The following is a 26,841-nucleotide window of genomic DNA, read 5'->3' as shown; positions in this document are numbered from 1 at the left end:
GGGGAAATGAGGAAATGTTGGTTAAAGGATACAAACTTTTCAGTTACGAGATGACTAATGTACAGTATGGTGATTATAGTTAAGGATACTGTATTATATACTTGAAAGTTGCTAAGAGAGTAGATCTTAAATATTCTTACCACAAAAAAAGAAATGGTAATTACGTAAGATGGTGGAGGTGTTAACCAATGCTACTGTGGTAATCATTTTGCAATATACCAAGTGTATCAGTTATACAACTTAAACTTACACAATGTGATATGTCAATTATATCTCAGTAAAGCTGGAAAAAAGTTAGTGTATATTTTCAAGCATTGATATGCATACATGTCTCTGTATATGCCTAAACATACAGTTTTGTTTTGTTGTAAATCAGTGGGGTAATAGTTACATCTTAATCTGACTTGTGCTTTTATCCCTTGGAGGTATCCTAGAGACCTTTTGATCTCAAATATGACTCTATCTCATTCTTTAAATGGCTACTTTGTATTTCACATTATAGCTGCACTATCATTTTTATAACTAATCTGCTATTTTATACTTAGGTTTATTCTAGTTTTTTGCTTTTTAAATAATGCTTAAAAAGCCTGTTTACAAATGTATTTTTAGTTGCATGAGTCAATGTTTTCTGTAGGTTAGATTCCTATAAATGGAATTTCTAAATCAAAGTTTCTATGCAATTAAAGCTTTGGTTGGTTTGTCAAATTACTCTTTATTTGTCACTGATAATTAAATGGCGAAATTGAATTTACAAATGGTAAGATGCCATATTTTTAAGAAGCCACATTAACCCTTGTACGACACAGTAGGATATAAATAAATGACAAGAAATCATGTGGAGTTGAGGTAATATGCTCTGGGAATTTCATTAGAAGTTGCTTCTACATACTGAGTCAGCAGCAGGTTATTGCAAAATCGTAATTACCAAAATATTTAAGGGTGGTGGAATTTTTGAACTTTTGTTCTATGTCTTACTCTGAACATAGGAGGTATGTGTAGTGGTGAAGAGCACATGGTCTGCAGACCTGAGTTCAGGTCTTCTGCTCCCTATGAGCTAAATAACTCCAGACAAGTAGAGATCAGAATATTTGATCTTTTTAAATTTCCAGTACTGCATTGGTCAATTGAGGCCATTAATTCTATCTTTATAGGTTGTTGTAAAATTAACTACCAATAAATGGTAGCTGTTGTAATTTTTATTCTTCTGTGGCAGTTTTACAAAGATAACCATGATTAAATATTTATTTTCTTGATTAAATGGCTTTGGGGCATCCTCTGTATAACAAATAGAAAACATGTAAACCTCTCTGTAGCATCCCTTGGCTCAAAGATTACCACTTCTCTGATGAACAGAAACAGTCTCTTCTTACAAACATTAGGATTCTTTGTTTTGTTTTCCATTTCTGTGCCAAAACAATTTGATAGGACATGACTTCATCAATTCTGTTGCTCACCATCCTGCCACATAGCTATTTGGGATGCACACTGATATCTTAGATCATCCAAATTAATTAAGTCTTATCAGGAAACTGATAAGCTAACGGCACTCAAAGTCTTGACCAGGTTGACAGTCAGTACAGATTTTTGCTCTCCACAATTTCCTATTTCCTGATAGCTTAAAGATGATAAATACCATACTGTACTAGAGTCCAAATATTTTCTAGAAATCAGTATGTCTAAGGTAAAGCATATGGAAGAGAAAGTAAGTCATTGACATTTTGAACAAGACCTCTGGTTCACAGCAGCAGTTGCCACAGTCAGCTGTTTCACCTTTCCTTTTAGAGGTGGTGAGAGTGGTGGTGTGATTGAAGGACCATGGTTCCATCTCAGAGTTCCAAACACTGACGGGAAGACCCTACAACTGTTGTGCTGGCTTGATGAGGTGTGCCACCAGATGCTGGTGCTTTGCTTCCTTTTTTTTTTTTTTTAATTTTTTGTAATCAGTTACTTTGAAAATATTTTTAGTGACATATTCAGAAACTTATTATTTCAAAGGAATATTGGGATGTTCCAAATCATGGTGGTGTTCAAAAAGATAAAGATGTCACCTCATTTACAATGGGAAATGTGAGTTGAAAACTTATGGTCATCTATAAACTTAACGGTCATTGTGTTTGAGATGTTGCAATCCTTTGCTGGACTCATTTGTAGTATCTTACCACCAGGTCTCCTTCTATCCTTTCTGCACATTCCCATAGTTTTTTTCCTAGGCAAATTTGTTCCAAACCCTTTTCATCTACTCAAACTACTCCAGCTTTAGAACATTTTTCTAGCCCACATTAAGTTTTATCAATCCTTTGTTTCCTTGTTATTTTATTTTTTTTCCTTTGTTCATTCAAATAGTGCTTGACAACTCATAGGCTTTTATGTCCATTACCCCCATTGCAGAGTAATGCTGATTTCCTTTTCACCTCACTTTATCCAAACATAAACAAGAAGGGTATCAATGCTACCAATCTCTGGCTCTGTGAGTCTAGGATCATAAACAGCAACCCTCTGTCATCCTGTGGCTTTAGTTACCACCTGTGGTGGACATTGTGGTTATTTCCCCCAAATCCATTTCATCTTTCTGCTTTTGTGTAGTAGCCATTTGATTTGGATGGAACTGATCAGAGGTGGGGCCTGATTAGGCTGAGCCAATGATTCTCAGCCTTGGCTGCCCATTAGAATCGCTGAAGGAGCTTCAAACAAGAGACAAATTCAGCCAACCAAATCCTCCCCCGCAAAAATGCCTGGGAGTGGAGCGGCACTTTCTAAATAATTCCCAGCTAAAGCTAACATGCAGCCAGTGTTGAGAACCACTGGTCTACTCACCAGGGTATTTCCATCTTCCCTGCCACTTGCATTGATTTAAGAAACTCAAACCTAAACCAGTTAGCTTGTGCCATTCCCCAAGCTACATGAATTGGTTGTGGTGGGTATAATCAGCCTAATCAACATAGTCCAGGACTTTTGTTTTATGGTTGTGGAAATATTTTCTGGTCTATCTCTTTGGTGTGAGGAAATCCTGCTTTGGGATGGAACTCTTACTTGGAGGAGACAGAACTTCTTGGCTGAGTTTCCTGTCTCAGCTGAGTTTTAACAAAGATTTTCCTGGACCATACTTTAGTTAGCCTCCTCTGACCCCTATTCTCTACTCGGCTTCAACTTTGGCCTACAATGTCTATGTCCATCCGTGCTGAGTCCAGTTTTAGCAAGAATCTTGCTAAGTCAATTCCCATAAAATTTCCTTGGGAAGAGGACTGTATTGGTTGGCTTCTTTCTGTAGTTCCTAACATACTAACTTATACCTAAGCTTTGCACATAGATGAGTTTGCTAATGATCCGTTCAGTTAATCAGTATTTACCAAGCATTTACTATGTACTAGATGCTGTGCTAAGTACTGGGGACACAATAATAAACAACATAGATATGATCCTCGTCTCATAGAACTTAACAGGCTTGAAACCCAAATCTGTTTCTGTTATCTTAATCACTGTAGGAAAACTTTCAGTTTGTTATGTGTGGTATAATATAGCTGGACGGAGTCTCTAAAACGCTGCCCTGTATCATTTTTGTATGGAGCTAGGTTGTATATAAATAAACAAATCTGTTCATTGCAGTATAGCTGCTTCTCCAGATAATTGTCAATACTAGATGCCTTACCTGGTTAGCATATGAGCAACAGAAGTAGGACTTTCCCCAGCAGGCTAACAGAGTACTGCAAGAACTTCCCAATAAGCTCACATGAATTTTCTTTTTTTTATCATTTTATTTTTATTTTATTTTTTAAACATCTTTATTGGAGTATAATTGCTTTACAATGGTGTGTTAGTTTCTGCTTTGTAACAAAGTGAATCAGTTATACCTATACATATGTCCCCATATCTCTTCCCTCTTGCATCTCCCTCCCTCCCACCCTCCCTATCCCACCCCTCTAGGTGGTCACAAAGCACTGAGCTGATCTCCCTGTGCTATGCGGCTGCTTCCCACTAGCTATCTATTTTACGTTTGGTAGTGTATATATGTCCATGCCACTCTCTCACTTTGTCCCAGCTTACCCTTACCCCTCCCCATGTTCTCGAGTCCATTCTCTAGTAGGTCTGTGTCTTTATTCCCGTCTTGCCCCTAGGTTCTTCATGACCATTTTTTTTTTTTTTTTTTAGATTCCATATATATATGTTAGCATACGGTATTTGTTTTTCTCTTTCTGACTTCACTCTGTATGACAGACTCTAGGTCTATCCACCTCACTACAAATAACTCAATTCATTTCTTTTTATGGCTGAGAAATATTCCACTGTATATATGTGCCACGTCTTCTTTATCCATTCATCTGTTGATGGACACTTATGTTGCTTCCATGTCCTGGCTATTGTAAATAGAGCTGCAATGAACATTTTGGTACATGACTCTTTTTGAATTTGGTTTTCTCAGGGTATATGCCCAGTAGTGGGATTGCTGGGTTATATGGTAGTTCTATTTTTAGTTTATTAAGGAACCTCCATTCTATTCTCCATAGTGGCTGTATCAATTTACATTCCCACCAACAGTGCAGGAGTGTTCCCTTTTCTCCACACCCTCTCCAGCATTTATTGTTTGTAGATTTTTTGATGATGGCTATTCTGACTGGTGTGAGGTGATACCTCATTGTAGTTTTGATTTGCATTTCTCTAATGATTAATGATGTTGAGCATTCTTTTTTTTTTTTAAAGAAATTCACGTTCTTTTATTTATTTATTTATGACTGTGTTGAGTCTTCGTTTCTGTGCGAGGGCTTTCTCTAGTTGCGGCAAGCGGGGACCACTCTTCATCGCGGTGCGCAGGCCTCTCACCATCGCGGCCTCTCCTGTTGCGGAGCACAGGCTCCAGACGCGCAGGCTCAGTAATTGTGGCCCACAGGCCCAGCCGCTCCGTGGCATGTGGGATCTTCCCAGACCAGGGCTCGAACCCGTGTCCGCTGCATTGGCAGGCAGACCCTCAACCACTGCGCCACCAGGGAAGCCCTGTTGAGCATTCTTTCATGTGTTTGTTGGCGATCTGTATATCTTCTTTGGAGAAATGTCTATTTAGGACTTCTGCCCATTTTTGGATTGGGTTGTTTGTTTTTTTGGTATTGAGCTGCATGAGCTGCTTGTAAATTTTGGAGATTAATCCTTTGTCAGTTGCTTCATTTGCAAATGTTTTCTCCCATTCTGAGAGTCGTCTTCTCATCTTGTTTATGGTTTCCTTTGCTGTGCAAAAGCTTTTCAGTTTCATTAGGTCCCATTTGTTTATTTTTGTTTTCATTTCCATTTCTCTAGGAGGTGGGTCAAAAAGGATCTTGCTGTGATTTATGTCATAGAATGTTCTGCCTATGTTTTCCTCTGTTTGATAGTGTCTGGCCTTACATTTAGGTCTTTAATCTATTTTGAGTTTATTTTTGTGTATGTTGTTAGGGAGTGTCCTAATATCATTCTTTTACATGTAGCTGTCCAGTTTTCCCAGCACCACTTATTGAAGAGGCTGTCTTTTCTCCACTGTATATTCTTGCCTCCTTTATCAAAGATAAGGTGACCACAAGCCCACATGAATTTTGCATTGCTTTGTATATCCAAGTAAGAGCCCTGGTTGCTTGAACATATCCTGGGGTGGCAACATAGCAAAGTAGTTAAGAATATGAACACTGTAACCAAAATGCTTGGGTTTGAATCCTGAGTCTACCACTTTTGTGCTCTTTGACAATGGGCAAGTTTCATAACTTCTCTGTGCTTTGTTTCCTTATTCATCTGTAAAATGAGAATATTAATAATAATGCCTACCTTTTAGAGTGGTTAAGAGGAATATAAAGAGTTTAGAATGGTTTCTGGCACAAGGTACGCCCGTATATCACTGTTTACTCTTTGATGATGTTGATGATAAAGATAGACCCACTTATTTATATCTCAAATTCTCTTACTGGTTTTATGGCAGTCTTATTATGAGACCTTTTAAAATATGAGCAGAATCTTCATGTGTAGTTTGCAGAAGAGGGTAATCATCAGAGATTAGTTTGTACTTTCCTTTTTCTACTCATGAGAGAGGGGAGATCATCATCATCATTGGCCTCCAGTCCTGCTTTGTGGGCCCATGAGTATATGGTGCTGTGCCCCGAGTTAAGCAGGCAGCCCCTGCTCTCTTGGAGTTTACCTTCCAAGACTGACAACATCAGTTTAGATGATCAAGTAAAGGTCATAAAAACAGTGAACTATGAGTTGGCCAGACACTTTAAACATAGAAAATGTCCTATATAATGGAAGTTTACTGTAATACAACCCATTAAAGTGTAGATTTAGTATAGGTGCATATATCTCGTACACAGTTTTGGACTAAATACCTGAAGGAAATCATAATAGAATCATACAGTGTGGGGACTTCCTGGTGGTCCAGTGGCTAAGACTCCATGCTCCCAATGCAGGGGGCCCGGGTTCGATCCCTGGTCGGGGAACTAGAACCCACATGTCGCAACTATGAGTTCACATGCTGCAACTAAAGATCCTGCATGCCGCAATGAAGATCCCGCACACAGCAACGAAGATCCTGTGTGCCGCAACTAAGACCCAGCGCAGCCAAATAAATAAATAAAAATTTAAAAAAAATTGAATCATACAGCATGGATCTCTAGAAGAGCAATTAGCATATTTATACTGGGCAGAGGTAATTACTTTGGGACAGGGATGGAGGAGTTGGGGAGCAAAAATTAATCCCCAAAATACAGTAAATTGTATAAGGTGAAAGAAAAATGAACCTGTGGCTGCTGCTTAATAAAGCAGTGTGACATGGTGGGAAGACCATGGATTTGGGGGCAAGAATGATCTGGGCAAATCATGGCTCAGCTACCTACAAACTATGTGGCCTTTCTGGAGCTCTACGAATTCAAAGGAAAACTGTTTTCCCTTCCAGCTGTAGCTGCAGAAAGGGTAAGATTTGTGGCTCAGCTTAGAAGCAAGTGTATATAGGTGTGCTTTTTAGCTTCAGTCCTGGCTTTTTTTTTTTTTTTTTAATCTCAGAACTATTCTTTCCTTTTTTACTGTTCTTTAAAAAATGCCTTCCTGTATGCTTATTAGTGGGACAAGAGTATTAGTGATTATACTGGTTCAATAGGGCTACCATAACAAAATACCACAGCCTGGGTGGCTCAAGCAACAGAAATGTATTTTCTCACAGTTCTGGAGGCTGGAAGTCCAAGATCAAGGTGTTGATGGGGTTGATTTTCTCTGAGGCCTCTCTCCTTGACTTGCAGATGGCTCTCTTCTCCCTCTGTCTTCACATGGTCCTTCCTTTGTGCACACACGTCTGTGTCCTAATTTCCTCCTTTTATAAGGACACCAGTTATATTGGATTAGGGCCCACATAAACACCTCACTTTAATGCGGTCACCTTTCAAAGGCTCTTATCTCCAAATACTGTCACATTCTGAGGTACTAGGATTAGGCCTTCAACATATGAATTTGCAGGGGACACAATTCAACCCATGGCAGTGATTAAAAAAAAATTAGTAATAACCTCCCTCATATATTTCTTTAACTGTAAAATAGGGATATAAAAATGATTACTTTGTTCTGTGTATGCTTATTGTGAGGATTATAATGAGAAATTCACCTCAGTTGACTGACACAGTTGAGTCATATAATAGGTACTTCGCAATTGTTAAATATCTTCCTTTCCTGCCTTTGGCAGGGGAGAGAAATTCTGAAGTTGCTTGATTGAAAAAAAGAGACACAGACCTTACCTGCTACAGTGATAGGGTGTGGGTGTTTTAAGTGTCAGAGACAACTGGGGTAGCCAGGGAAGGAGGAGTGGGGCAGTGGAGAAAAAAAAAGTTTGTATTTACTTTGGAGCATGAGATGATCGAGAAAGCAAAGGAGCTGAGGTGGCTTGAGGTAGACTCCAAAACTCAAAAAGCCCAAAGAAGAACTTAGCCCTGAAGTGAGAGAACTTCAGCAATAATGTTAAGAATTTTAGACTGAAAGGCATCATGATTCAATTCCTTTATTTTATGGAGGAGAAAACTGACATCCAGAGAGGTTAAGTAGCAGGCTAAAATCACATAGCTAAGCAATTGGTGGAAGACTAATCAACTCTGAAAAATTATGTCTATGATTGGGAGGAGCAGAATATGATAACTTGAGGAAAATATCTGAATTCTACCAGACTGTCAGAGCTAAAGCTGTATCTTATTCATTATGTATCTCCAGTTACCAGGGATGTGCCCAGCATACAGTATTCAGTGATGATTGTTAGGATGATTCAGAATAAATATTGAATTTGCAGGGGACTTGTTAAACCATAGGTGTACATTTTTGTGAATAAAACAATGCAGCATACCTATGAAATATATGGAATATCTTTAGTATCATCCTGGAGATCAGTATACAAAAAATTACTCTAATAAATGAGTTTCTAAGACTGCTGGATCTAAGGCCACTATTCAAAAATCAATTGTATTTCTTTATACCCGTAGCTAATACATACTAATGAATGCACATACACTACTGGTGGGAGTGTAGGTTGCACAATTACCTTGGAAAACTGGCAATATTCACTAAAGCTGAGTATACTCTTATCCTATGATCAAGCAGTTACTCTTCTAGGCAGTATATATCCAGGAAGAGCATGTGCACATATGTACCAAAAATCATGTACAAGAATGTTTGTGCCTGCATTATTTGAAAGAGCTAATAACTAGAAACAACCCAAATGTCCATCAACAGTAGAATGAATCAATAAATTGTGGCATAGTCACATTGTGGGTATGATACAACAATCAATAAGCTACAACTACACAAAACATGTGGATGGATGTATCTTGTAGACCATAAAGGAGCCCACTCACAAAAGAATACATACTATATAATTCTACTTATATAAAGCTCCAGAAACAGGCAAAATTCTATGATGCTAGAATCAGTATACTGGTTACCTTTGGAAAGGTAAAAGAGGATACTAAGGGGCTTCAGAGGTGCTAGTAATGTTATATTTCTTGATTGAGCTGAACACTTATTTGTATACTTTTCTGTATTTGTTATACTTAAATTATAAAAGGCTTAAAAGTATGTGTTGAATTTTTATATATCATTGATATCTTAGAAATAGTATCACATGATTATTTTAAATGAGACTGAAGCAGCTGTCAGAATGTATAGCTGCTTCAGTATGTATATTTGAATGTATGCTGCCTCAAAAAATAAATAGAATTTAAAAAGACATCCCCACCCAGTCTCCCACCCTTTTTTTGGTTCAGTATCTTTTTTTGTACTCTTACTTGTTGTTTACTTATGGAATTGTATTTTTAACAAGGAAAATAGTACAGTATGCAGTATAGCTTTTCAGTATTTAAATAGTTATTTCTCTCAGAAATTTTAAGGTACCAAACAGGATTAAGCTTAGAACTGTGTGTACTATGATCCCAATTTCTCTATCTTTCTATCATCATTTCTAGGTGTAAAGGAAAAACTTGGAAGGATATAAGCGATAAGCAAACTTTTTTCTGAGAAGGGGGTAAACTTTCTATTTTTATATGTTTGATATTTGAATTTTTTACAATAAGCATGTGTCTCTTTTTTTAGTTTAAAAAGGTACACTTTTTACTAATTAAGCAAAAAGATAGATCTTAGCTATTAAAATATTTTATATCCTAGAACTAGAAAAAGTCTCAACCTTTTTTCCTTTTATGCTTACTTATTAAAAATGTATAAAACCTAACAGTTTGGGCTTCCCTGGTGGCACAGTGGTTGAGAATCTGCCTGCCAGTGCAGGGGACACGGGTTCGAGCCCTGGTCTGGGAAGATCCCACATGCCGCGGAGCAACTGGGCCCGTGAGCCACAATTACTGAGCCTGCGCGTCTGGAGCCTGTGCTCCGCAACAAGAGAGGCCGCGACAGTGAGAGGCCCGCGCACCGTGATGAAGAGTGGCCCCCGCTTGCCACAACTAGAGATAAGCCCTCACACAGAAACGAAGACCCAACACAGCCATAAATAAAAATAACTAAACAAATACTTTAAAAAAAAAAAAACCTAACAGTTGAATACTGTCAAGAAAAACACCAATAATTTAGATCTTTAAATTCCTATTTAATGTCATCACTTAGATAAGACATAAAACTTTGATTTATGTGATTGGTTTTATGTTTTTTGTTTTTTCTGTTTTTCCAAATTTTCTAGAGTAAGCAAAAATTACTTTATAATAAAAGTATTTAAGGGAGGCAAATCTTTATTATTTCAATCTTTGCTGACAAGGTTAATATGTTGTACTTTTAAAGGATTTTTCTCCACTATATTTATTGTTCTTTTGTTCCAACTGGGAAGGGAAAAGCCAGACTGGAAGCTATAAAAAGTTATTTTGTGAGATGCTATTTTTCTAATGGTATTATTAAGAATTGCTAAAAATACACACAATAGATCTTGAGGAAAATGCAAACTGTTGTAATACAATTCTTTTAGTGGTATATTTTTCTTTCCAAAGTCAAAAGCCTTTGACTCATGAATATGCTCCCAAGGGTGCGTTAACCTGCCTCCTTTTCCTCCTCAAGTTTCCTAATTGCATTTTTAGCTTGTGTAATTGTATTTGTCCTTTGTATATATAAATATACAAACTATTTTAAAATAAATTCAGTTTGCTGGCTGATTAGTTTTATGCATTTGAATTGGATGGTGGTAAGAGGTCACAGGTCTTGTAAATATCCCTGGAAATTAGGAAATTGCTTAGAGATCAGGCCCTTTTGACTAGATTCATCCTCAACTTGGAAATAAAGTTAGTTTTCACCTTCCTCCACCCTTCTGCACAGTGGTTTGAAGACTCTAGCTTAAGTGAATAAGATCAGAAATTTTGAGGTTTATTTTTCTTTAAAAATATATACTGAGTGTTAGTATTTTTCAGACAATTAAGGGCTAACATCTAAGGGCTTCGGTTATAGTTCTTATGCTGCTGATTAGGTATTCCTTGGTGGTGATTAGTGAATGTACAAATGCAGTCATTTGGTAGGGTTTAATCACTCATATGAGAGAGAAGTTCGTTACCCAGAAGGAGAAATTGAAGCTTGTATAACTTTCATTAGCCTTATTTTTTTAATAGCAAAAAAATAAAGAAGAATAATTTTTGACTAAATTAGGAATATTGAGTAATATAAGATAAATTGTTGTTTAAAAGAAATAGAGAACCTGGGGAAATACACTTATGTGAATATACTTTTCCACCATGTAGTATATTCTATGTATTATAGGTAGCTTATGAATAGTTGGCCCTTACCAAACCAGGACAGATTTCCCTCAGAGAGAGAGAGAGAAAGAAGTGCTACCTGAACAAGTGCATGTCCTTCTTTCTTTGCACTGGGTGGCTAAGCCCCAGTTATAGAAGGGGTCAGGGGAGGAAATGTCTCCTTTCCCAGGTTTCCTACATTAACTCAAAGTTGAGAAGAAGAGAGATGTATGGCTATACCTTTTTTTTTTTTTACAGGTCTCTGAGGCAATGGGAGAGTGGGATGCATGTATTTGGGCAATGCTGTATTTCTTTCTGCTGAGATGAGTTAAGGGCCTGAGTCCTGAGGGTGGGTTTGAGCCACTTGGGATGATGAGCTCGGGAGGTGTGGGTGGCTGCTTAGGCCAAGCATTGCACAGTGGCGTGACTCTGTTAGCTTCAGGGGGTGGTTCTTCAAATGTGTAGTTAAAAAGCTTAGCTTTGTAGGCTCCCCAGGGGAGCGGCCTCTTCTTGAGGATTATTTTATTCTAACCTAATTCACAATTGCTACTCAAAATGCCGTAGCTTTTCCAGCCTTCCAGGCCAGTTGGTCTTCACTCCGAGGGTGACCAACTATCCCAGTGTGCCCAGGACTCTCGTATTAGCACTGAAAGTGCTGCTTTCAGAAAAAAAAACCTCAGTCTTGGGGAAACCTCTCAGTCTCAGAGGGATGGTTGATCACCCTATTTTACTTCCCTGAGCCTTTAGCAGCTGTAGCATAGGAGGAGGGGAAATGCATTCTCGCTGCCACTGTGTACAATCTCTTCCCTGTAGTACAGATGATGAAGAGCTCTTGCATAGCAGTACAACCCAGGATGTAATTTCAGGGAGGAAGAATGTTGCTACATCCCAAGTGTGCCCAGATAGTGCTCTTCTGATTATCTATTGCTGCATAACAAATGACTGCAAAATTAAAATAACATTATTATCCCTTCTGGTTTCTGTGGTTCTGGGATTTGAGAAAATCTCAGCTGGCAGTTCTGGCTCCCTCACTATGACAGTGGCTACAACTGGAACAGCTGGAGACCAGTCCAACACCTCTGTCTTCATGTCATCTCAAGGCCTCTCTATGGGCTACTTTAAGCTCTCCTGGTTGCCTCCAGACAGGTGATGCTTACCTGGCAGTTTAGGGTTCTGGAGCAAGTATTCTAGCCAACAAGAAAGAAGCTGCCTCAAATGTCACATCAGATATTATTGTATAGCATCATTTTCACCATAGCCACAGGATTCAAGTGGGGAGCACAGACCCCACTTCTTTTTTTTAAAATATTTATTTATTTGGCTGCACCAGGTCTTAGTTGCAGCACGCAGGATCTTTAGTCATGGCATGCGAACTCTTAGTTGCAGCATGTGGCATCTAGTTCCCTGACCAGGGATCAAACCTGGGCCCCCTGCATTGGAAGCGCTGAGTCTTAGCCACTGGACCACTAGGGAAGTCCCTAGACCCTACTTCATGATGGTTAGAAGGTCAACGTCACAACCTGTTGAGATGGAGACATTACTGCAGCCATCTTTGGAAAATATAATCCACCACAATTACCTTAGCTTCCAAATGCAGTTTTTCATTAATAAAAGTAGTAAAGTTGTTAAAATACGGTTTTTCCTCATGAATTTTCTTAATGCAATTTTTATTTCGAATGAAAACAAAAAGGTCAGCCTGTAAATGTTACTTGAATTGTTCTAGAACTCTTGCTTACCACTGTTCTACTGGAATGAGTATGTGTGTGTGTGTGTGTGTGTGTGTATCTTCCCAAAAAGCCAGCTGACCAGCATAGGTGTAGTAAAAGTTCATTTGCTTCCATAGTAAGAATTTTAAGGGGTGTGTGTGTGTGGGAGTTTCCATGCATACATGCACCCCAGAGGATGGAAAGGAAAGAGTAATTGGGAGGAGACAAGGACAGCAGTGGCACAGGACCATTCAGGTTGAACGGAAGCATTCATAGCAGGAAAGAACTCTGAAGACATTGGTGGCTAGAGAGGGAGCTAAGGAACAAGGGCAGTGGCTATCATTTAGAAGTGAAGGGCAGGTATACCTATAGCATCACTTTAGTATGATCATTCAGTTTAAAATGTGGATGCTAATGTTCTGATGCAACTTTCTTAGACTGTCTGTCTCCCATTGTGATGCTTAAGACCCATGAGTTATTTTTTCTGATAGCCTCCAGCTTCTCACTTCAGAGTAATGGAAATTGGAATTTTAAAAAATCTAATGCAGTTATTTGGGGAATTTGCTGACAGCACAGTTTTAGCAAAGTTTGAGGAAGGTATGCTACAAATCTTAATTTTATTAAACTGATATTTTTTGGCTTAATATATGTTTAATATTGCAACATTTATGATTCTTACATGAGTTCTATTGTTTTGTCCTAAACTCATTATTTTATTGAGGAAAATTAAAAAAAATAGGATAGCAGAAAGATTATAATTCTAAGCCACCATTTGTTTAAAAAGATATTTTATGTGTTTGGATTGTAGGAATACTGTAATACGGTCCAGCTAGATTCTGGGATAGATTATCGGAAAAGGGAACTTCCTGCTGCAGGAGAACTCTACTACCTGTAAGTTTTTTTTTAATTTTAATTTTCTAAGTTTAATATCTAATAATTAATCAGGAAAAGATGAGAAAAATAAGCAGGGTAATTATTAGAAAATGAAAGCCTAGTTCTAAAGCCTGTGATTTTTAAAATACAAAATGTTATAATGTTAACTTCTTTAAACTGTGTTTTTTGCCATCCACATTTGCATGATTTATAATGTGTGATTGGAGGAAACCCTAATTAGTTTTTTGGGGAGGAGTGATGACAGATGGTTAGAAAGTAATGAGTATCCTTTTTAAGAAACTCTAGTATTAAGAGAATATCTTTATTGTGCTCAAGTAATTAATTATTTGTGGACATCTTCTAACAAATGTGTCATTTCTGTTCCCTGAAAATTGTTTTATTTTGTCAATCTGTTTGTATTTATCATTGTTGATTGACTTCCATACATAACTATGTAAAATATATATACACAAGTACAACTGGATATATTTTGTCTTTTAAAAGCTCAGACTCGGGCTTCCCTGGTGGCACAGTGGTTAAGAATCATCCTGCCAATGCAGGGTACACAGGTTCGATCCCTGGCCCGGGAAGAGCCCTCATGCCACGGAGCAACTAAGCCCGTGCACCACAACTACTGAGCCTGCGTGCCACAACTATTGAATCCCGCATGCCTAGAGGCTGTGCTCTGCAACAAGAGAAGCCACCGCAATGAGAAGCCTGCGCACCGCAATGAAGAGTAGCCCCCACTCACCACAGCTAGAGAAAGCCCGCACGCACAGCAACGAAGACCCAACACAGCCAAACAAAAAATTAATTAATTAATTAATTATTTTTAAAAAACCTCAGACACTCCTGAGTAGGAGCAATTTATAATAATAGATGTGTTCAGCATGTGTAGTTAATGCTGAAAAACAAATATAGTTTGTTTTAAAATGTCATTTGTGAGAACCTGAAAAGGAAAAAGTGCTTTACAAATGCAAAGTGTTGTTTAGTGTATGCTGCTAGTGTTGGGCACCTAGTGGGTTCTCAGTAAATAGGTCTGTCTAAGGGCTAATTGTGATTTAACTCAAAGGCATGTTTCTGCTAATTTAAATTTTGATGACAACGTGCATATGAGAGGTTCAGAAAAGTTCTTGTCTCTGCCACCTTGTAAGCAGAAGTACTTTACTGTTTTTGAAGCAGAAATTAGCTAGAAAAATCACATAATTAAAATTGCATACTTTACAGTGTACCAAGGGACTGTTTCAGTTTATTATTCAGATTCTGATGATTATTATAGGAGGTTCTTCATCTGCCCTTAAGTACTTTATCTTTAAATACTTTATAATTTTGAAAAATTCTTAGAACACTTTTTTTTCTGCTTTAACTTGGACTTTTTCCTCTCCATTTCTTTTATGTTTGTGCTTTCTGGTCTTTTTATTTTTCTGATATTCACAAGATTTCCCTGAAGCTTTGCTACCTATTTCTTGATGTGCCAGATGTATGGTACTTAGAAATTAATTTATTATTATTCCTTTTATTCTTTTTCAAATCCTTGTTCCTTGTTTTCCCACAAAGTATATCCTTATGTGGAAGAAGTAAAACATTTTCCTAAAGGGGAGTTCCTTCAATAAAGACGGTTGCCTGACTCTAAGTCATGAAATTTGTTTCCAGGTGCTAGAGGTCTCGGTGGAATTTACAGGAGTTGGAAAGGCAGCTTTTGCTTTAGCAGAGCCACTTTCTCTCTGACCTACCCTGTGTTGCCTCTTCCTCTTCCTGAAAAAAGTAATACAGTTCTAACACATGGAAATTCAGGTTTGTACTTTAAACAAGTACTGGAGGAAATCAGAATCTAACAACGTCCCAGAATCCAGAAAACTAGAATCCACAAAAGCTACCGTGGAAGTCTAGAATGGCTTTCTTTTTTTTATTTTTATTTTTTAAAATTATTTATTTATTTATTTATTTTTGGCTGTGTTGGGTCTTCGTTTCTGTGCGAGGGCTTTCTCCAGTTGCGGCGAGTGGGGGGCCACGCTTCATCGCGGTGCGTGGACCTCTCACTGTCGCGGCCTCTCCTGTTGTGGAGCACAGGCTCCAGACGTGCAGGCTCAGTAATTGTGGCTCACGGGCCCAGTTGCTCCGCGGCATGTGGGATCTTCCCAGACCAGGGCTCGAACCCGTGTACCCTGCACTGGCAGGCAGATTCTCAACCACTGCGCCACCAGGGAAGCCCTAGAATGGCTTTCTTAAAAATATGTAAATTCTTTAACCTTCAAGGAAAGTAGTTTTTTTTTTTTAATTTACTTATTTTTGGCTGCATTGGGTCTTCGTTGCTGTGCACAGGCTTTCTCTAGTTGTGGCAAGTGGGGGCTACTCTTCGTTGCACTGCGCGGGCTTCTCATGGTGGCTTCTCTTGTTGCGGAGCATGGACTCTAGGCGCGTGGGCTTCAGTTGTTGTGGCACGCGGGCTTCAGTAGTTGTGGCTCGCAGGTTCTAGAGCACAGGCTCAGTAGTTGTGGCGCACAGGCTTAGTTGCTCTGCGGCATGTGGGATCTTCCCAGACCAGGGCTTGAACCCGTGTCCCCTGCATTGCAAGCAGATGCTTAACCACTTGGCCACCAGGGAAGTCCTAGGAAAGTAGATTTATTTATGAGTTTAACATCAAAAGAGCTTTATCATAATCTGATAATCAAGAATATAGAGCCTGGGGGCACACCTCAGAGGGAAGGCAGATATGTGTGCCTGAGGAGAATTAGGAATTAAAGTCATCTCAGAAGTGGGAGAATAGTGTTAGATACCCAGATGGGATGCTAGGGATGTCATTTGTATTGTTTCAGATGAGCCCTTGAGTAGAACTTCTTTCATGAAAGAGTAAAAGAAAAGTTCCTGGGGTCATGTTTAACATTTCTAATTAATTAGGTTTCGTTTTATCTTGTTCCTATAGGAAACATACTTTCCCCTCTATAACAGATTTTAATGTGCCATGCTATATATTGCCCTATTAAAGCATGTATTTCTCTTTATTACCCTCTGCCTAAACATCTGGAATTGGTTCCTGAATATACAAGTCCTGACTACTCCCTTTGTCAATCTCACTGGCATTCCAACTAAAAAAAAGAAAAGCAAAATTCTAGCTTCCCTCTAGGGGAACATCACGCACTATCTCAGAATTTCATATATGCAGAATCCCATATATGATCTTTAATTAAATAGAAATAGTCATTAATTCAGTATTTTATTAGTCTAACTTTCCAAAAGCCAATCTAAAATGTCCCAAAACATAATTCATATAATATCAAGAATTACCAGAGATTTAAAAAACTGCTCCAAAATTTGACATGGAACAATTTCTATAGTTCATAATATTGTCTGAGTTACACAACAACTAATTCATACAAGCCATTGTATGTTTGTATGTAATCTATTTCAGTTGTAGTTTTATATCACATTAAATTTAGAAATCCTAGAGTACCTTTATAAATAAGTTCCAGTTGCTTTTGGCTCATCCCAAGAAGTTTTTAATCTCACATAAAACTAACTCAAAAGAGAATTTAAATTTAGCATGTTGTAAGCCACAGAGCTTGAGTGCAAAAATCCAAACTTTTGCATAGATTAAAACATCCCATGGTTCTCCAGTTTTTCATTCTGTGGTAACTGATCTCCCCAGAGGTGAGCACAAAGTCATTTTCTTACTGGTTTCTTGGTGGATTGGGCTCAGTAAGATTCCCCATGAGTGGACTATGGTTTGCCAAAATCCATACAGCTCAACCAAACATTGGGCTTCTTGTTTGCACTTGGGCGGAGACTTGGACCAGCAATTTATTGTGAATTACCTGGTGTTTGCCAAAGGAGGCCCCATCCCATGCCTTCCAAAGAATTTAACTGCTTCAGATTAGCTCTCTGCTATGGGGCTGGTGACACTAGAGGTTATCATTTTATATATGCAACAATGAGCATCTCTTTTCTGACAGGACGCACCACTGCTGAGGGGTCCATGGGTTGCTGCCCCAGACCATTTTGCTGTAAATTCTGTGAAGGGTTATGTTTTCCTGGAGAGAGGAGGTCAGGTCACCTGGGACTCACCCTCACTCTCTGTCTTTTTTCTTTTTCATTCAGGAGCTGAGTAGTGCAGGTTCTTTTTTTCTACTAAAAAGAAGGAAGGAAGGAAGTTGGGGAGAGGTTTCCTATTCAAACACCATATCTCCACCATACTCACATACAAACACCCTACCCCCAACATAGAAGCCATGGCCTCAGTGGAATATTTTAAACTGAACCAAAAGGGGTAGAGGGAGGTGTTGGGCTTTGGATTTGATTTTACCCTACTTATGAAGTAATAGCTTTGCCTGTATTATTTCATGAATGCTGGCAGAAGACACAAGAAACCTGGGTCAGAGACAAAGGATTTTATTACTCTAGGCACAGATAGCATGTTGAGTCAGTTCCCTCCTTGCTCCCTAGTCCCGTTAGGGAAGGGAGGAGTTTTGCTGAGGGCGCAGATGGATGCCTGCATAGGCAGTGAGTTGTGTTACAGGAGAGGAACTCTGAGTTTGGGGAATGTACCAATTTATAGTCAGAAGTAAGCAAGCCTGCTTTTTTCTCAAGGGAGACGTTGCCTCATCCCTCAAGATTTCTCTCTGCAAATACACCTTAAGAAATTGTTAAGGCCTTGCATTCTTGGCATACTTAGCAAGAATGTGGGTGAGTGAGAGACCCAGGGATAACTGTCTCTCCTCACAGGGGACATTTATCAGACTTTTAACCTTAAAGAAGCCAGACTTTCTCCCTTTATTTCATTTGGCTCCTATCCACCAAAGTTATCCACCACTTCAACAAAATTATATCTGAATACGTTATTCAGTTATTTAATCCCTCAATTAAATTGTCTCAAGACCATTTCAATTCCATGTATATGGGGACTATGGATCATACTGAAATGATGAAAAATATATGTTGCAACTTTTCAGACACAGCCCAAATAGTCACGTATTCTTACCTGGCTAACATAGTACATGTATTCATCCATCTTTTGAACAGTTTTAAGGAATTTCTTCTTAAATACTTTTACCAATGGAAACTTCATGTCTCAAGGACTCTTAATTTTCCACTTGGGAAACATCTATTCCAAATAGGAAATTACTTCTAAGAATATATCTTTGAACACCGTTTTAAAAAAAAAGTTTGCTGGCTAAAAACACACAGCCTCAAGGTACAGCTCTGTCTTAGAAGAAAGGTCTGTGAAAACAAAGACTGGAACTCATGCATGTTACAACTTACTTCCCCACAATTAAAAATTTCTTGTTTTTTTGCCTGTGATATTCCCTACACATACTCCCTTGCCCCCAACTGGGACAACCATTGATGAAAATTTAAAACATTTCTTAGCTTGTTTGTCATATCTTCTCATGCCTAAAACTTTGACAGAGATCTGTCTTCTGCCTGGAACGTTGCCACCTTCTGGTTCAGCAGAGTCTCTAGGGCATCTTGGGACCTTCTCCTCATCCCCCATCATTACCATTCCAGTTGTTTCTGCCCCAGACATTGGAATCTGCAGTTTCAGTCTTAGTTTTTCTCACCAGAGTACCAGCCCAGCCATTTCCTGTTTCAGTTCCCACTGAAGAACCTCTGAAACACCTGCCAATAGAGGCAACTTGAAAATTGTTAAGTCTGGCTCCCTTCCTTTTATTTTTTAAATTTTTATTTATGTATGTATGTATATGTGTATGTATGGCTGTGCTGGGTCTTCGTTGCTGCCCGTGGGCTTTCTCTAGTTGCGGTGAGTGGGGGCTACTCTTCGTTAGGGTGCGTGGGCTTCTCATTGCGGTGGCTTCTCTTGTTGCGGAGCACGGGCTCTAGGCACGCAGGCTTCAGTAGTTGTGGCACATGGGCTCAGTAGTTGTGGCTCAAGGGCTCTAGAGCGCAGGCTCAGTAGTTGTGGCACATGGGCTTAGTTGCTCCGCGGCATGTGGGATCTTCCCGGACCAGGGCTCAAACCCATGTTCCCTGCATAGGCAGGCGGATTCTTAACCACTCTGCCACCAAGGAAGTCCCCCCTTCCTTTTAGACTGTGATTTGTTTCAGTTCCATGGACTAGGCTGCCCAGGGTCCCTGCATAGGTTAGGCTGTGTGCATAACCCCATTGAAACACTTGATCTCTGGTCACCTACACCAAAGTTTTTATGGACTGATGCCAAACGTGGGCCTGCTATACTTTCCCTTCAGTTCCCTGAATTCTCTCATGTATCTTTTAGAGTCTTCTACATTCATATCAGTCCTACTTCTGACACTAGTGCATGGTGTCACAGTGGAGCCATGATGGTATTGAAGAGAAGATACCATACAGGTAAACAATATGAAATTTATTTAGCAGCAAAAGATACAGAAACGTATCCATATGGAGACAGTTGAGTAAAACAGAAGACAACATAGCATATTCTCATTGGAAGTTTAAGTTTTTCTGGCCTGTGAAGCTGACATATAGCACCTGATCAGGACAAGGATCCCAACAGGTCATGTTTATCATTCTTGGGTGAGTGGTTTAAAGACACTCTGGCTATGTGCCTGCCTGCTCACCAGGTACAATTACCAGGTACAAACCCCAGGACATGCCTGAATGTTCACTGTCAATCAGTGTGAATCAAAGGTCAGTTTCCCATTCTTCAACAAGACCAGACTAGGCCTTCCTGAAGTCTGTTCCTCAGAGGGAGGGGTACAGGATTTCTGCCTCTGGCAATTAGAGAAACTGTCTAGTTTCATGAGGTTCAGGCTGTTGATCTGGTTAATTCTTAAGTCTGGGGAAGGGAAGAAGACCATTGGGGACATTTTTGACATTTACAGATTAAATTTTATTCTTAGCATCATGACACGGAACATATAGGTTTATCTACTTAGTCATAAGCATAGTCAAAAACTAAAATATTTACAGATAAAATAATACAATGTATGGGATGTGCTTTAAAATAATCCAGGATGGGAGAATTAAGGGGAGGTATAGTTGAAACAAGATTGGCCATGTATTGAGTGGGCGATTGTTACATCAGGTTTATTATACTATTGTCTTTACATGTATACATGTGTGAAATTTTCCACAATAAAAAGTTTTTTTAAAAAAGGTACAAATCTTCTCTATTTTTTTTTCTGATTATGCTAGCGAGAGTTTTATTAGTTCTATTCATCTTCTCAAAGAAACAGCTTTGTTTTATTCTCTCTGTTGCTTTATGTTTTATATTTTATTGATTTCTTTTCATTTTGTCGATAGTTTCCTTTGCTGTGGAAAAGCTTTTAAATCTAATTAGGTCCCATTTGTTTATTTTTACTTTTATTTCCTTTGCTTTAGAGGACAGATCCAAAAAAATATTGCCAAGATTTACGTCAAAGTGTGTTCGGCCTATGTTTTCTTCTAGGAGTTTTATGGTTTCTGGTCTTACATTTAGGTCTTTAATCCATTTTGAGTTTATTTTTATGTATGACATAAGAAAATGTTCTAATTTCATTCTTTTACATACTTTGCCTATTTTTAAATTGGGTCATTTGTCTTTTTATTGTTGAATTTTAAGTGTTCTTTATGTATTCTAGATACAAGTTCCATGTTAGATACATGATTTGCAAAAATATTCTCACATTCTTTTTTTTTTTAATTTTGTTTGGTGTCCTTTGAAGCACAAAATTTTTAAATTTTAATGAGGTCCAATTTATTTTTTCTTTTGTTTCTTATGCTTTTGGTGTCACATTTGAGAAACTATTGCCTAATCCAAGGTCACAATGATTTATGCCTATGTTTTCTTCTAAGAGTTTTATAGTTTTAGCTCTTATATTTAGGTATTTGGTTAATTTCAAGTTATTTTTATATGTGGTGTGAGGTAGTGGTCTATCTTCTTTCTTTTGCATGTGGATATCTAGCTGCCTCAGCACTATTTGTTGAAAAGACTATTCTTGCCCTACTGAATTGTATTGACTCCCTTTTTGAAAATCAACTGACTGTAAATGTAAAGGGTTATTTCTGGTCTCTCAATTATTATATTCCATTGATCTGTTTGTCTAACTTTATGTCAATACCACACTGTCTTGATTTCCATAACTTTGTTCTAAGTTTTGAAATTAGGAAGTGTGAGTCCTCCAACTTTGTTTTGTTTTGTTGGGTGTTCAAGATTGTTTTGGCTATTCTGAGTCCTTTGAATTTCCGTATGAATTTTAGGATCAGCTTGTCAAGTTCTACAAAGAAGCCAGCTGGAGTTTTGATAGGGATTGTGTTGAATTTGTAAATCACATTGGGGACTACAGTATGAAGTCTTCAGATCCATGAACATGTAATGTTCTTTTCATTTTCTAGGGCTGCCATACAAAGTACTGCTAACTGATATCTTAGAAAGCAGAAATTTATCCTCTCATTCTGGAGGCTAGAAGTCTGAAATCAAAGTGTTGGCAGTTTGGTTCTTTCTGGGCAGTATGGACAATGTGCTCCATGCTTCTGGTGGAGTTCTTTGGCTTGTAGGTGCATTGCTCTAGTCTCTGCCTTTAACTTCATATGCTATTTTCCGTGTGTGTGTGTGTGTGTGTGTGTGTGTGTGTGTGTGTTTCCAAATTTGCTCTTCATATAAGGACACCAGTTATCATGTTAGGGACAACTCTAATCCAGTATGACCTCATCTAAGCTTAATTACATTTGCAAAGACCCTATTTCAAAATAAGGTCACATTCACAGGTATTGGGAGCTAGTACTTTAACATCTTTCTGGAGGACACAATTCAACTCATAACAGCTGTCTTTCCATTTATTTTGGTCTTCTTTAATTCCTTTCAACAATGTTTTATAGTTTTCAGTGTATAAAATTTGCAATTCTTTTGTTAAATTTATTCATAAACATTTTATTCTGTTTTAAACTAGTGTAAATGGAATTGTTTTCCTAATTTCCTTTTTGGTTTGTTCATTGCTACTGTATAGCAATGTAATTGATTTTTTAAAATATCTTTATTGAAGTATAATTGCTTTACAATGGTGATTGTAATTGATTTTTGTGTATTGATCTCATAACCTGAAACCTTGCTAAACTTGTTTATTAGTTCTAATAGTTTCTAGTAGATTTCTTAGGATTTTCTAAATATAAGATCATATCATCTGGAAATAGAGATAGTTTACTTCTCCCTTTTCAATCTGAATGCCCTTTATCTATTTTTCTTGCCTAAATTTCCTGTCTAGAACCTTCAGTGAAATGTTGAATAGAAGTGGTATATTCTATCATAGAGAGTGGACACCCTTGACTTATTCCTGAGCTTGGGGGAAAGACTTCAGTCTTTCACCATTAATTATGATGTTAGCTCTGGGTTTTTCTTAGATGCCCTTTATTAAATTAAGGACATTCCCTTCTATTCCTAGTTTTTGAGTGTTTTTATCATGAAGGGGTGTTGGATTTTGTCAAATGCATTTTCTGTTTCTATTGAGATGATCATGTGGTTTTTGTCCATTATCCTATTGATATGGTGTATTTTATTAATTGATTTTTGGATTTTAAATCAGTCTTGCATTTCTGGGATAAATCTCTCTTGGTTGTGGTGTATAATACTTTTTATATATTGCTGGACTTAGTTTACTAGCATTTTGTTGAGGATTTTTGTGTTTATACTCATGAGAGATATTGGTCAGTAGTTTTCTTTTTGGTGGTGTCTTTGTCTGATTTTGCTATCAAGGTAATACTGGCCTCATAGAATGAGTTTTGAAGAGATCCCTCCTCTTCTGTTCAGATTATATCTTTTTTCTTGAGTTGGCTTCAGTGGTTTGGGTCCTTCTAGGAATTTGCCCATTTTATCCAAGTTATCTAATTGGTTGGTACCCAGTTGTTAATAGTATTCCCTTATAATTCTTTTTATTTCTATAAGGTTGGTAGTAATGTCCTTTCTTTCATCCCTGATTTTAGTAATTTTAGTTTTCTCTCTTTTTCTTAGTCCATTTAGCTAAATGTTTGTCCATTTTATTCAATTTTTCAAAGAACTAACTTTTGGTTTTATTGATTTGCTGTATTATTTTTCTATTCTTTATTTCATGAATTTCCACTCTAATCCTTATTATTTCCTTCCTTCCACTTGTTTTAGGTTAATTTTATCTTTGTCCACGGTCTTATGATAGAAGTTAGGTTGTTGGTTTGAGATTTTTCTTCTCTTTTAATGTAGGCATTTATAACTATAAATTTCCCTATATAAGCACTACTTTTGCTGCATCTCATGAGTTTTGGTATGTTACGTCTTCATTTTCATTGTCTCAAAGTATTTTCTAATTTTCCTTTAGATTTCTTTTTTTGACCCATTGGTTATTTAGGAGTGTGCTGTTTAATTTCCACATATTTGTGAATTTCCCAAATAACTCTCTGTTACCAATTTCTAATTTCACTCTACTGTGATTGGAGAACATTCTTTGTATAATTTCAATTCTTTTTAATTTATTTAGGCCTGTTTTATGGCCTAGGATATGATCTTTCTTTGAGAAGGTTCCATGTGCATTTGAGAAAATGTATATTCTGTTGTTATTGAGTGGAGTGTTTATTTAGATGTCTGTTAGTCTAATTTGTGTATAGTGTAGTTCAAGTCTAATTATTTCCTGTTGATCTTCTCCCTAGTTGTTCTATCCATTGTTGAAAGTTGGATATTGAAGTCTCCAACTATTACTGTTGAATTGTCTGTTTCTCCCTTAAGTTATGTCAGTTTTTGCTTCATGAATTTTGAGGGCTCTGTTTCTAGGCACATATATATTTGTAATTGTTATATCATCCTGATGGATTGATACTTTTATCATTATAAAATATTCCTTTTAGTCTCTAATAACATTTTTGTTGTTGTTTTAAAGTCTGTTTTGTCTGATATTAGTAGTGGTTGCTTTTTTCACAATGTATCTTTTTTTCGTCCTTTTACTTTCAACCTATTTGTATCTTTGAACCTAAAGCATATCTCCTGTAGATAGCATATAGTTGGAACTAGCTTTTTTATCCAGTCTACCAATCTCTGCCTTTGATTAAATTGTTTAATTCATTCACAAATTATGTTATTATTGATATAATTGGGTTTACATCTGCTCTTTTATTTTTCATTTTCTTTATGTTTCATGACTTTCTTGTTTCTCTGTTCTTCCTTTACTGATTTCTTTTACATTAAGTGAATATTTTTAGTGTAATATTTTCATCCTTTTAATGATTGTTTTCCATTATATTTTTTGTCATTTTTTAGTGAAGAACTTTTATCTCTATGAGAAGTATAAAGTTTCATTCAAACTGAAATGTTGTCTCAAATTCAAAATGAAGCATTGCATGTTGCTATATGTTTTGATAATTAAAATATCAGTAATGGTAATGAATCTTTACCCTAAGACCACCTGTAGGGAAAAGGTCTCTATGGTGGGAAAATATAGTTGATTCTCAAAAGTAGATACACAGTAGTATCTTTGTCATAAGAACTCCTGTTGATATTTTATCAATGAGTAAGTCTCTGTGACATTGCAATCTTACAACTGTATATTAGTAAAATACAACAGTAAGAGTTTTCTGCTTTATGTATTATAGGGCATTTTCTACTTTATGTATTATAGGGCATTATAGGGCATCAGGTAGGCCATTTATTATGTCTCTTAAAAATCACAAAATTGTCCTATTTGACATAATTTAGTTGTACATTTAAATATTAATTAATCTTATATTAACACAAGGACTGCTGAATTAAAAATTAATTTCAAGGATTTGAAACTATTTGAAACACCACCTAAAAAGTGGGAAAGCAGCGAAAGAAGTCCATCTTGTATATATTTGGGTATCAGTTTCCATCAGTCAGCTCAGCACACCTTTTATCTTATATTCCTTTATTGAACTGTAATTTGACAATAGCATGTTACAGTGTTTGTTTTCCAGCAGGCCAGACACAACCAGAATAGAGCTGGCTCACCATTTCCAGCTAAACACATTGACAAAGTATTCAATTACATGACTGTACTCATCTAGTAAAGTATAAATAAGCTATATATACAACATGTACATGAGTAGATAATATATATACTTATACATATAAAAGTACAGAAGAAAGTTGCTAAATTTCCTTAGAATTCTTGTCTTGTTATTTCGTCTTCAAATATATCACATTTATAACTAAAAATCTTCAACATAAGTAAAGCTGATCCGGCAGAAGTCCTATATCTTTAGTTAGTTTTGCTGTGTACCTTTTTTATACCTATTAAAACTCCCTGGCCTCTCTTTCTGAGGTGGATGTGACTATCTTCTTCACCTAAAGAGGATTTAGAGATTCTTACTCTCCAGCTTCTTCTTCATTTTTATTGTTGTTGTTTAAAATATTTAATCATTATAGCCTTTCTGAAATTTTATGAAAAATAATTATTTTTAGATCTACCAAGTTGCAATTTTACATGTTACACCACTGATTTATTTGGGGGGAATGCAATATATAGATTTAGTAGAAATTTTATGTAGAGTTTGGGGCTGAGAAAGGGGGAAGTGATTAAGGTCTGGAATTTGAGAGCTAAAGGTGCTAGATCCCGCTTGCTGCATTATGCATAGGTCAAGATTAATGGAACCAGTTAAGTTACTCTCCAGGTGATTGAGAAGGGTGGGAAATTTAGAGACTGAAATGGATCTCTGAACAGTCAATTAAGCCTTTGAGTGATTGAGAAGAAGATAAATACTAGGACAAAATCCATCCTAACAACTGGTTCTGTTATGTAAAACAAACCTAAAGTATTTGAAATGCAACCAAGTCCGTTTTATATTAAGGCGAGTATAAACCAACTTAATCTTAGACCTGCCTCCAGCCCCAGATTATGTTTGGTATGAGCACAAAGAGCTGTACAGCATGAATGCACAAGGAATCAGTAGAGTGAGAAGGCTCACTGCCAGGGAAGTTTGGCACAAGAACTCTAAGAGGAAGGGGAAATTTCTCTCTCGTTGAATCAACTTTGGCTCTCTGGAATAGAGAACATGGAGAGAGAGGGACCAAGGAAAGCCAACCCTATTCTACTTGTTGATACCTTAACAAGCTGTTGATTTTTAAAAGGGGATAAAGGGGTAAAGTGTGGGTAGCATTCTGTTCCTCTGAGTCAATCCT

At 37.4% G+C, this 26,841-nt stretch overlaps 1 protein-coding gene across 2 annotated transcripts in view; it reads left to right on the top strand.

The window, feature by feature from the left end:
* AFG1L (AFG1 like ATPase) overlaps positions 1-26,841 on the top strand; it is a 201,586-nt gene that overhangs the window by 121,175 nt on the left and 53,570 nt on the right. For both annotated transcript variants that reach the window (XM_036872274.1, XM_036872273.1), the window contains exon 8: positions 13,710-13,792. In XM_036872274.1, the coding sequence (XP_036728169.1) occupies positions 13,710-13,792 (83 nt within the window). The remainder of the gene's footprint in view (positions 1-13,709; positions 13,793-26,841) is intronic.

The sequence above is a fragment of the Balaenoptera musculus genome, chromosome 12 (genome assembly GCF_009873245.2).
Source record: "Balaenoptera musculus isolate JJ_BM4_2016_0621 chromosome 12, mBalMus1.pri.v3, whole genome shotgun sequence".
Lineage (NCBI taxonomy): Eukaryota > Metazoa > Chordata > Mammalia > Artiodactyla > Balaenopteridae > Balaenoptera > Balaenoptera musculus.
The sequence above is the reverse complement of the archived record's forward strand: the minus strand, read 5'-3'. Positions and strand labels throughout refer to the sequence as shown.